This window comes from Phoca vitulina, unplaced genomic scaffold (genome assembly GCF_004348235.1).
Source record: "Phoca vitulina isolate PV1807 unplaced genomic scaffold, GSC_HSeal_1.0 scaffold103, whole genome shotgun sequence".
In the NCBI taxonomy this organism is placed as follows: Eukaryota; Metazoa; Chordata; class Mammalia; order Carnivora; family Phocidae; genus Phoca; species Phoca vitulina.
The window spans coordinates 1,828,527-1,841,675 of NW_022589806.1; the positions used below are offsets into that span (position 1 = coordinate 1,828,527).

Below are 13,149 nucleotides of genomic sequence, written 5' to 3' on the forward strand. Positions count from 1 at the left end.
GAAATGTAAAATGGTACAGCCACTTAGGAAAACATTTTGGCAGTTCCTCAAAAAGTTAAACATAAAGTTATCACATGACCCAGCAATTCCACTCCTAAGTGTGTGCCCAAGGGAATTACAAATATACATCTATAATATGTCAACTATACTTCAATAATAAAAAAGATACATACATATAAAAACTTATATCTGAATGTTCACAGCAGTATATTCATAACAGCCCCAAACTGGAAACCACCCATCAGCAGATGAATGGATAAACAAAATGTGATGTGTCCATATCTATTCAGGAATGAAAAGGAATTGGTGTGGGCTGAATGTGTGCACCCTCCCTTCACCACAACCACCAAATCCCTATCTTGAAGCCCTAATCCCCAATTAGGAGGATCTGGGGGTAGGGCTTTGGGTGATAATTACATTTACATGAGGGTAGAGCCCCCATGATGGGTTGGTAACCATAATTATAAGGGGATGAAGAGACCACAGCTCTCTCTCCCTTCTCCATGTGAAGATAAAGCAAAAGGCAGCCATATGCAAACCAGGAAGAGGATCCTCACCAGAACCCGACCACGATGGCATTCTGACCTAGGACTTTCAGCCTCCAGAGTTGTGAGAAATAAATGTTTGTTGTTTAAGCCACCCAGTCTATGGTATTTGTTATAGCAGCTTGAGCTAAGACAGAAATGAAGTACTGTCACACACTACAACATGGATGAATCTTGAAAACATGCCAAGTAAAAGCAGCCAGACACAAAGGCCACATATGAGTACATTTTTATGAAATGTCCAGGAAGGCACATCCATAGAAAAAGTAGATTAGTGGATGCCAGGTGATGGCGGCAGGGGGGAATTGGGATTATCTGCTAACAGGTATGGATTTCTTTTTAAAGTGATGGAAATGTTCCTGAGTTAGATAGTTGTGATGGCTGTACAACACTGTGAATAAAAAATCACTGAATTATACACTTTAAAATTATTAAAATGGCAAATTTTATCTCAATTTTTAAAAGCTGAAAATATTTTATATTTTTTATGCAAATCATATTTACAACTGTACATAAAATAGAAACATCTGAAATAATATAAAAAGAGGGGTTTTAGATTATTTTTTCCTCTTTAAAAACTCTTAAGTGTCGCATTTTTATAACAAAAAAAACTGAAACCAATCTAAATATCCATTATTAGGGAACAGATTAAATAAATTATGACACAGCTATAGAAAAGAATGAGATATTAGTTGAAAAAAAGCAAAGGGCCAAACAGTGGCTAAAGTATGATCCCATTTGTGTGTTTTTAACACTGTGCAAACATACTTGTATCTACACAAGCTCTTACAATGGTAACCACAGCAGAGTGGGATTTGGAGAATTATCTTTAACTTCATGCCGGTCTGTTTTCATATTTTAATAAGAAAATGTTTGAAATAAAATAATATTTGATTCCTCTTTTGGAATATAAATTCAAAGATTTGGATGGCTTTCAAACATAGCAGGCACTCAAGTATCTGTTGAATATAACATTTGCTTTATGCAAGGAAAGCTTCCTCAAATGTTACTGTCTTTTACAATCAGAAAATGGATATTGCAATAACATGATTTACATTTTCTGATAGACTGCACTCATTATATGGCAGAATTCCCAAACAATTTGCCACAAGGCCATTTTACATGGTATATATGCTACACACACACACACACACACACACAAACACTGTAGGGCAAAAAAACATCTCTACATATGAAGAGATTACAAAATGAGAAATTGTTATATTTCTGACAACAGAACCAAAAATTATGTTTTTATGATAACAGTGGTTTGTGATCTTAGATATATAGAACATAATCCTGATGCAAGGATATTGTGCCTGTAAGGACACAAAGGCTATTTACTATAATGTAGGAAGAATACATTTGCTTGGATTCATGCATAGAAAAGTACTGATAATATATAATAATGAGAACATTATACAAGTATTAAATTACATGAAAATCCACAGAAAGGTATCTGTAGCATCAGAAGCCTAAATGGTACATCAGCAAAAATAAAGGATACATATTCCATCTAATTCTTAATGTTGTCAGAGATGAAAATATCAAAACAAAAATTCATTATTCTATTTATGGAGTAATGATGGTAATATAAGGGGGAAAAAAAAAACCAAACCTACCTGCCATTCAAACTCACTATCTGACCAATCCCAGTATGTGCTAATAGAAGAAGAGACATCACTGCAGACACTCCCCTCAGGGAATAAATCAAAAGAAGTGAAGTCTTGGTCATCTAACAGTGAATAGCAATCATCTTGGTCGCCAACAGAAACTGATGAAAATAGCTCCTCACTGCATTCTGAGCTGGCAACACTTGTTCCACAAGAAGTTAAGTTCCACCTTAAAAACACAACACAAAAGAAATCACAACATGAACTCCAGAAGCCACACAATTTTAAGATATTCATAGGAGATACATTCAAGACACTTATGAAGAATGTAAATATATTTTTAGGTATGACAATGATACTGTGATTATTTTCAAAAGAGCCCTTATCTTTTAAAGATGTATACTAAAACATTTATAAATGAAATATATTTGGGATTTTTCACAAAATAATAAGGGTTTGAGGAACGAGTAATGCTATAAAACACATTGCCATATGTGAATAATTGTTGAAGCTGGGTGATGGATATATGGCGCTCATTACACTATTCCCTTTACTCTTCTATTTGTCTGAAATTTTTTATAAAAAAATATTTTAAAAGAAAATTGTATCTAGGGCTGCCTGGGTGGCTCAGTCAGTTAAGCATCTGCCTTCGGTTCAGGTCATGATCGCAGGGTTTATGTATTTTGATAAATAATTATAATTAGAAAGGTTCGTCTCAGTATTATTTGTAATACCAAAAAAATGGAAACAGCCTAAGTATTATTGAAGGAAGAAGGTCAAATAGATCATGAGACTTTTTAATTTATAATTAATTTAATTTAATTAATAAAAGACTAAAAAAACAAAAACAAAATACATAATCTTTCAAGATAGATTACTTGAAAGGAAAGTACTAAGTCAAAGAATATGAACACTTCTCAAGGTCATATCATACTTAGTCAAATGACTTTCTGAAAGGCTGCACCAATTTACACTCCCCAAAGCAGTATATAAAACATGCTCATTTCACCACAACCTTAACAGCACTGGAATTTTCTTTCTTTTTTTAAGATTTTATTTATTTATTTGACAGAGAGAGAGACAGCGAGAGAGGGAACACAAGCAGGGGGAGTGGGAGAGGGAGAAGCAGGCTTCCCGCTGAGCAGGGAGCCTGATGAGGGGCTCGATCCCAGGATCCCGGGACCATGACCTGAGCAGAAGGCAGACGCTTAACGACTGAGCCACCCAGGCGCCCCTGGAATTTTCATTTTTAAAGTTTGACCTATCTGATGGGGAAAAAAAACTTTTAAAGATTTTATTTATTTGTCAGAGAGAGCGAGAAAGAGCACAAGCAGGGGGAGTGGCAGGCAGAGGGAGAAGCAGGCTCCCCACTGAGCAAGGAGCCCAACGCAGAACTTGATCCCAGGACCCTGGATCATGACCTGAGCTGAAGGCAGACGCTTAATTGAGCCACCCAGGCGTCCCGAAAAAAAAAATTTTTTTATATCAATTTTTATTTCTTCAAATACTGCCAAGATCAAATTTTAAAATATTAATTAGCTATTTTGCTCTAGTGTTTTTCTATGTGTTAATGTTTTCCTTACTGATTCTATGAGTTCTTGATGCATTAAGAATATTAACATTTTGCCTGTGGTATTTGTTGCAGGGTTACTTTTTTCTTGAAATCTACAAATCTATTTTCTTTTGTAAATTTCCACTAGCTTCATACTGTTAACAAGATAATCTTCATTGCTTAGGCAGTAGCCTAGGGAATTAATCCTTAAGATAATGATTTAGTATATCCGATACTAGTAAGATACTGAAATAATGACTTCCTGAAGAAAAGCCTGTTCCTTACCTATTATTAGGTTGTTTCTCATCATTCATTAAACCCATTTTTTTCTTGAACCATGTTTTTCATTTTTTAACTCCCCCCTTATTTTGTATTATTAATCTTAATTTCAAAGTTCTTGATATACAAAATTTGGGCAATCTGACAATTTTATGGCACTTTTTCCTTTGAGCTAAATGTAGAATATTTTAAAGGATCAAAACACACACAGACACACACTCTCTAAACTATTACGGTTCAGTAACCATCAATAGATGTCAACAAGCTTTTATAAATAGGCAAAAATCTAAACTTCATCTAACATCTTAGAATACCTTGTAATATTACCTAGTTTCATCACATGCTTACTAGGCAGGCAGTATCCTCATTTTTTAAAAAATCAACAAACCTAGTAGAATTAACCAAATTGTTCTGGATGTACAATAAGACAATATAAAAGCTAAAAAATCGCAATCACTCTCCTAGACTTAGTAAACCATTATCTATGCCATATTCTGGGCAAACTGTTTTTTCTTTTGTGTCTTCAAATTGCATGTGAGCTTTTTCAATCTTTATTCATTCACCCACTCAACAAACAGTATCTTCTATGGGCCAAGTACTGTGTTATGTGGTAGGAAAAGCTGTTAGGTAATTTTTTTTAATGAGAACTTTTTTCTGAGCTTGCAAAAATTCAGTAGAAATGTGTTTCCCTCCGTGACTAATAATGACTTTCCTTTTCAAAAAACTATGCTAGATTTAATAACCTAATGGTTAGATCACTGACAAGCCAGGAATTTGCTTGGTTTTGTGCTCTTAATGTAGGGCAAAATCAGTATGTTTCTCAGTTTTCTAGGTCCATGACTTTCTAACAGATTTAACAGGATTCTGGGTATTCTTAGAAGCTTTTGCTCTTTTTTCTTTTTTTTTTTCAATTAACAGTGGTAAAAAATACTGGGTTCATACTTGGAACCAATCATTTACAAAATAGAAAAATAATATCTTTACTACTAGAGATTTAAAAAAATTCTATTATCTTCTAATTTCCAAATATTATTATTACTTTAAGGCAATCTGAACAAAAACAAAATAGGTAGTACTTTTATTCATTGCTGGTGAGAGTGTTAAATTAGCATAATCTTCCTGAAAAGCAATTTGCTACTGTATATATATCAAGAGCTTCAAAAAAGTTCATTCCTTTGGATTCAGTAATTGCCCTTTCAGGAATCTATCACTTCCCCAAATAGAAATTGGGAAAAAATGTATGTCCAAACAATATCATTTGTAATAGCCAACAAAGGGAAAAGAAATGCCCCCCAAAATGGGGAATAATTAAGTAACATATCCTAAATAATGGTGTTTTTTAATCATTATAAATTATATTTTCAGGGGGCACCTGGGTGGCTCAGTCTGTTGAGCGCTTGACTCTTGATTTCAGCTCAGGCCATGACCTCAGGGTTGTGAGATGGAGGATGCCCCTCCACCCTGTGGGGCTCTGTTCACTGACTCCCTGTGGAGTCAGCTTGAGATTCTCTCTCTCCCTCTGCCTCTCCCCCCAACTCGCGCATTCTCTCACATTCTCTCTCGAATAAATAAAATCTTTTAAAAAAATTATATTTTCAGGGGCGCCTGGATGGCTCAGTCAGTTAGGCGTCTGCCTTTGGCTCAGGTCATGATCCCAGGGTCCTGGGATCAAGCCCCACTTCAGGCTCCCTGCTCGTCAGGGAGCCTGCTTCTCCCCCCGCCCCGCGCCCTGCCCCAGCTCGTGCTCTCTCACTTGCTATCTCTCTCTCAAATAAATAAAATCTTAAAAAATAAAAAAACTAAAAATTATATTTTCAGACTATTTTTTGAAAAGAAAAACACTCACAATGTAAGTGTAAAAACCTGGTCAAATTATATATCCTGATTTTTAAAAATTACATATGAACATAAAAAGAGCATTAAAAGTAACAACATCAAAATGCTGACTGTTGTCATCTTTACTGAAAGGGATCATGAGTGATCTTTACAGTTTTGTATATGCCAATTTCTAAAGTGAGCTTTTGTAATAAAAATTTAAGTGTGATTCTTTTAGACTGTTCCGTTGGTTTCAAATGTGTAATGAATGACCACTGTGTAAATGTGCTCAGCACTGAACTATTCAAATCTACAAAGTCCTTACATCTTATTCCAGTAGGAGAAAGCTACCTAACACTAAGATCCTAGCTATAACCATAAAATTATTGACAAAGGAGACTTTCTACCTTAAAAGAAAAATGTTGAAAAGAATCCTAATGAAATGGAATTTAATGCAATAACTAGGCTTGCTGCCCAAATTTTAATTTAAAGAAAGTAAAGCCAAGAACATTTATCTGCAAAGCTTATCTGCCAAAACCCGCATATAGCCACCCCTCCACCTCTGCTACAATTTTGGAGCACAGTAGGCCATCAAGGTCCCAAGTTAGAGAAGATGACACAATCCCCCCACTCTACTCAAATTCCCAACTCTCCTCCTAGCGATCTCAATTGTCTTGGTATCATTATCCATCCCTCTTACCCTCTCTATGGTCTCGGAAGTTAAAAACATTCCATGTCATTTCTAAGAATAAATATTCCATTCATGTTCTGAGTTCATCCCAGCCATCTCCTGTCATCCCACACTCTCTCATATTTTCAGTTTCTCCCTTTCCTGTGGGCTACTTCTAAGGAGCTAAAAATATCTATTCTTGGAAAAGAAAAACTAAACAAGGCAAACAAACAACAACAACAACGAAACCTTCACCTTTTTTTTTTTTCAAATTATTACCACATCTCTTCTCCTTCCTCTCCTTGCTAAATTTATTGAAAAGTTTCTTCTCTCAACCCTTGTAACCCACAATTCTACCCCTAACACGTTACTATTCTACTGTTCTTCCCATTCTGAATGCTCCCAAATCCACATTAGGCTGGATAGCTCTCCCAAGCCTGATCCCCATTCTCAATTTGTCCCAACAAGTCCCCAAACCAAATTCTTCCTGCCTCTATAATGTTACTTCATGGACCATGGTTCTCCCACCTGTAACTCACAGCTCTGCTGCAAGTGTTAATTCTATATTGAGATAGGAAAACTGTGGGTAGTACAAAAGGTACATAGTAGTCTTGGGGTTCTTCTAGTTAACAATGATTGAAATAGGGTTCTAAAATCACATAACCGAGTAACTGCTTTATACAATAGTTCATTTCCTATCCTGCCAATAGGGTGAACAAAAGTGAGACACTGTCCTCTCACATACTTTTCACAATTGTTCAGTGTCAAAGTACTGATGTACTACTAAAAGATGAAGAGAATAACACATCCAGTAGTTCGTATTAACCTCCTTCATCTCACAATTTAATTATAGAACTTACCAATATCATTATAATTTTTTCAATTTGGTAAATGACTTCCCTTTTTGATAATGGTGGAGGCTGCCATGGACAAATGCTAAAAGAAAACCCACAATTACACCAGAAACATCCTGTGCCAAAACCAAAGAAAAATGTCTTAAACACCACATATATTCCATATATACATTTAAGTTAAGAAATAATTGGGGCGCCTGGGTGGCTCAGTCGGTTAAGTGTCCAACTCCTGGTTTTGGCTCAGGTCATGATCTCAGGTTGAGATCAAGCCCCGCATCCGGTTCAGCACAGAGTCCGCTTGAGATTCTCTCTCTTCTCTCATTCTGCCCCTGCCCCCTCTCGCACACGTGCACTCTTCCTCAAATAAATACATCTTTAAAAATATAATTAAGTTTCTTAGTTTATTGAAATTTATTTTATTCTACCAAACTTCCAGACAAACCCAACTCGGTCATAAAATCCTAAAAGATACTCCTAGGAACGTGTGAATTCTTAGGAAAGTGGTTGTGTTCATGTAATTTTCCACTGAACCAAGAGTAGTGACATGCCAACCTCAGTCACAGGTGACTCTAATATGAACACTATAAACATTCAAACTTAGGGATCATAAATTAATAGTGCCCTGAGCCCCCTGGTTAAGGAAGATTACAAATAGAGCCCAGAGTCCAGTAAATGAGCAGGCACCAAACTGCCATCATCATAAGGCTCTTATCAATGGCATTAAATAATCTCCATAGTTTTCTTATCAGGTAACAAGGAAGACGCAAAATAAAGGTAAACCAAGTATTTACCAACTGACAAGCTTTTTATTTCCAATAAAACGTGTTTTATAATGATTAAACCCAAAGCAGAACATCAATACTCAAGTATGGAGATCTGATTTTTGAATTGCTGCTTGAACTGGTGATGTGAAGAAAAGATGTGACACGTGCAAATCCAAAATAAAAGAATTCTGTAAACTAAACTTTGCCTGCATACATGACTTAGCTGTTTGCTTCTCCCTGAAAAGGACTGACTGGAAGTATATGGTCCTCTCAAATGCCACCTTGAGGAGGGGCAGGAAAGAAGAACATTCCAGAACGAGAAAAAATTTAAAAAGCAAGGTAGGGGCACCTGGGTGGCTCAGTTGGTTGGGTGTCTGCCTTCGGCTCAGGTCATGATCCCGGGGTCCTGGGATCGAGTCCCGCATCGGGCTCCTTGCTCTGCAGGGAGCCTGCTTCTTCCTCTCCTCCCCACTTGTGCTCTCTCTCACTATCTGTCTCTCTCTCTCTCAAATAAATAAATAAAATCTAAAAAAAAAAAATTTTAAAAAGCAAGGTAGCCTAGGGCAGAAACATCATCTGATGTAAATATCGCTACTTCTGTTTGCCCTAATCTCTGTTGAAAAGGGTACAAATCAAAATACATTAGACATCCTAGTGCCATTCCAAGCCTTCGGAAAAGTAGGGTAGGAGATGGAGGTTTTTAAAAAGCAGGCAAAATGTTTCACTTCGGAAAACTGGGGCTGAACAGGAACCTCCTCTATCTTAACTGCCCCATTCTGGAAAACAACCTTGGCCTTATCTCGGTCTCTAAGAAAAGGAATAGAAAAACACAAGAGAAAAATGGAAACAAGAAAAAGGAACAGAACAAGATGTAAGAAATGTATTCTCCTTGCTTCACTCTTCATCACCCTACCAATTTTGGCAGTGCTTACCCTTAGCCTCTTTTCCCACTCCCTTGCCCTCATCATCAGAGCAGGTTAATTCTGAAATCATTTCACTTTCCTGTTTATAGGACTTGCTCCAATGCTGTAAAACTTAAATACCAAATATGTGCAAAAGTAGTCTTTCATATTGTTTTCCAATGCAAACAATCCTAAGCACACTTGATTTCATAAATACATTACACTCATGTTAAAATCACATCATGGGTTAAGTAAGCTTCTGTGAGTCAGTCTAAGACACTGTAACAACCATTTATAACATCTGAGCCATTAGTTCTGTTCCAAGTTTCATCACTGGCTCCAAAGAAGTAATCTTGGCTTTGCCTAACTCAGTTTTATGACCTTGAACTTAGTCTTTCCTCTCTGGGCCTCAGTTTCCTCATTTTTGCAATGAAGATTTGGAAAAGTCGTAACAAATTTACTACCACTTCCTTTTCAAATGTGTTATGCTGATCTTCTATTTAACTATAACACCTCATTTCCAGACTCTAACTTTCTTTTAGGGAAGAATGATGTTTTATACACTCCTTGTACCTGGCAGAAGCTCAGTATAACTGTAGACTGATTTAAGAGGGGGGGGAGGGCATGCAAAAGACATTAAAATGTGGAAGGATTTGTTCATGCTCATATTGTGGACCAGAAATCAGAACTAAACTCCTTAATTCAATGCCAATATTTTCCATAGTTAAACCCATCTCCTCGCTTGTTCTCCACACACCCTCCCAGGCCTTGGTATATATCTCTCAAATATCCACCTATATTATAGGTTGGGGCTATGTGTACATCTTCACATCCCCCATAACACTCAAATGCTTGCATGAGAGAATTCTCCAGAACACTCTAGCTTCCAATAAAATCGGTTAGGAGATGCACCCTCTGAGTAAATTTGTATAAGCAAGCCCATCCTAAGCTTAGCTCCATCCCTCCACTGGGGGAGCAAACCAAGGGATAAGCTACATGAAGGAACCTTCCAGATCTAAGCTTATACATTTTGGCAGGGCCTAAAGCGGTAAAGCAAAGAGTTCATAAGGGGGGAGGGGCGGGAGGAGGACCGTTTGGTTTCCTAGAGCTTCACCAAAAAAAAATTGGGGTGGGAGTGGAAATGGGGCTGTGAGGCAGATTAAAAATCGGGAAAAGGAAGATTCTAGCTTTAAAAGTGCCATCTTTCAAAAGAACCATAGATTGGTTTTTGAGTCATCCGAAATCTACTCTAGAACGTATGGAAAATGGAAGGGGTTAAACTTTTTCAGGTGGATGGAAACAGGTATGCATCTTAAAATTGAGGGTGCAGATTTGAGATTCTCCGGGCACAGATAAGGCAGGAGGGGAAAGGCAGGCATCACTCTGGTCAGAAGATGAATGGGGAAAAGGGAGCAAGTAAAATGCCGGGCGAAAGGAAAATCGGAGGGCAGGGGTGAAAACAGGGAGGGGGACAGGGAAGGAGCCAGAGAAGGAGCACTGGTCGGAGGAAGGTGGGGGAGGGGACGAATAGAAGCGCAGACCCGAGGCGGAGCGCCAGGTTTAGGAGCGACCCTGCGTTCTCCCGTTTGAGGCAGGGGTATGGGCAGTTCGCCCCTGCCCTCAGGGACGGTTCATACCTGTTGGTATGGAAGCGGTGGAGTGGATCCGTGCGATGACAAGAGGACAGCTGGCAGCCGAAATCGCTGATGTCCAGGCAGCCTGGCTCCTCGCTTGGGCAGGTGCCCACCCCGCGAGGGGGTCCCAGAAGCGGGAAGGGCTCCTCGGGGGTTAGAAACTTCTCGTACGAAGTGGTGGCCGACGTCTCGTCGGACATGGCTGGAGACCGCCTGGCTTTGGACTCCCTCTCTGGCCCCGGGCTGCTCCCGCGCCTGCCCCTTCCCCCACTCTAACCTGTCCGCCGCCGCCGCCGAGCCGGGGTGTGCCCACCGCAGCTCACTAGCAGGCTGAGCGCCGTGGCCGGATGCTGCCGGGGCAGTGCCGGCCGCGCTAAGGGGCTGCTAGAGGGCACAGCAGCAGACTGGCCACCCGGTCAGCGCCTCAGTGGCCTCGGCAGCCGTCTGAGTCGCCGCCGCTGCCCGGCCCAGCCCAGTCCAGCGCAGCGCAGCGCAGCGCCGCCGCCAGAGCCGCCGCCGCCCGGCCCGCCCACCGCGCTCGCCACTCGCTACTGCTGCAATCCGCCGGCGCCGGCCGGGAGGAGAAAGGCGTTGGGAAGCCACTCCCTGTGCCCCCTGCTGGAGCGGAGGAGGAATTGAACCTCCGCCCGCCCGCCCTCCACGCGTCGAACCTCGGCTTCCTGGCGCTGGAAAGGCCCTGCGCTTCAGGCCAACCACCTCTGTTTTTTCACCCACGGCTGATTAATAAGCAGCAAGCGGCAGCCCTGAGAAAAGGGACTTGGCCAAGGTCACACTGCGAGTGCGTGAGAAAGAATCCAGATGCCCTGGTTCCCAGCGTACTCGACCACCCTGTCCCAATTCAATGAGTATTTATTTATATTGAGCTCCTGCAATGTGTGTGCCCAGCACTGTGCAATGAGCTGTAGGGGAAATGGGCCAAGTAAGAAAAAAAATAGTCCCTGCCTCACCCTTGATCTTCTAACCCTGAGAACTCTACATAACAGCCACCAGGCTACTCAGAGCTGCTAGACACGTAATGCTCTTTTGTGCTCTGTGCTCTTGGTCGCATTATGCATTCTGCTTGGAATGCCCTGCGGGTTCTCCCCTGCTAATCCTTAAAGCCCCAGCTCAAAAGTTACCTCCTCTGTGAAGCCTTCCCTGACTCCCAATGAGTCTTGCATATTCCTGTCAGTGCTCCAGTAGAAAGTGCATTATGGCGCTTAACTTGTGCAACTTAAGTCGACTTACTAGGTGTCACATACCATTCTATCCTCCTGTCTCGTTCTCTTTTCTCTGCTTTCCAGACAAGTGGTTGCAGATACTGGACGTGTAAAAAAATTTTTTTAATATTTGGAGGAAAACACAAGATTTCCAATTTCTTATTTCGCCAAATGAAGACAATTTTTTAAACTGCTACTACTTTATAAAAGGAAGCACATTTTCATATAAAATAATGAGGGCATAATCTCTTAATAAAAACATTAAATATATTTAGCTTTATGGAAAAACTCATTACATTGAACTTTGAGGGAAACATAAAACTTAGGTGCAAAAAAGAGGAAAGGTGAAAGAACCCAGGAGGAAGGGAAGGAGAAAGGAGACTGGGAGAAATGGGGAGTTGTCACACACGAGCCCTAAACAGTCTTAATCTCTGTGCCATGTCCTACCAATGCAATGAAATGAAATGAAAATGAAAACAACTCAACCACTTCTTTAAAATGTATATATGGTCTTGCTTCAGTTATTTGGTTACCTAACTGTTGAGTGTGCCTCTCTTCTTTCATTTATTTTAAAAATCATGAATGTGAGGGTGATGATGGTTTGACTTGTGGTCCCCAATGCACCATTCCTAGTGAGCCTGAATGGGCAATGGCTTAGTCCTCACTAACAAGAGTCAAGTGCTGCATAATAATGTAGGTACTCAGAGTCTGCGAGTTTTTTACAAGTATGTTTTACTTTTACATTTAATTTTAAGCATATCCTGGAGTATCTGGATGACAATGGTAACTAATTAGGACATAATTAGGACATGTATTTGACAAGTTGGCAACAATACTACTTTAACTGTCATGAGCTAGTAAGAAAATAAATTAGGTGTACCTCCTACTTCACGGCTTACTATACAGATGAAGATTGGTAGTTTGGAAAAGGAAAGTGATGGGAAAGCAGGGTCCTCACAAGACTCACATACAAGCATGTTGAAAGCCAAGAACACACGCTGGCCAGTCAGTAGCTTGTTCAGGTTTCTAAGAGCAGTTTTGTCTCAGTAAACATCATGTACCACATTAAATTAACATTTTTTTTATTTGTGCACAATTTGTAAATTTACTTTGATGTTAAATTTGTATAAGAGCGTTATGAACAGCAGTTTCTATTTCGTTTTATGTTTGTTTACATTTAAGAATTATAAAAAGAATTTACATAAATGCTTGAGTCTAAGAGAACGTTTTTCCTTTAAAAGAGGTCCCTCCAATATATTTCTCAATTGAGAAACACTAATTAGATAATGAGAGCAGTAAAC

At 39.5% G+C, this 13,149-nt stretch overlaps 1 protein-coding gene across 2 annotated transcripts in view; it reads right to left on the minus strand.

The window, feature by feature from the left end:
* Positions 1 to 11,148, minus strand: part of FAM199X (family with sequence similarity 199, X-linked) — a 29,142-nt gene extending 17,994 nt beyond the window's left edge. For both annotated transcript variants that reach the window (XM_032397770.1, XM_032397769.1), the window contains exons 1-2: positions 10,632 to 11,148; positions 2,168 to 2,387 (exon numbers count right to left, since the gene is read on the minus strand). In XM_032397770.1, the coding sequence (XP_032253661.1) occupies positions 2,168 to 2,387; positions 10,632 to 10,828 (417 nt within the window). In that variant the 5' untranslated portion in view covers positions 10,829 to 11,148. The remainder of the gene's footprint in view (positions 1 to 2,167; positions 2,388 to 10,631) is intronic.
* Between the last annotated feature and the right edge of the window lie 2,001 nt (positions 11,149 to 13,149).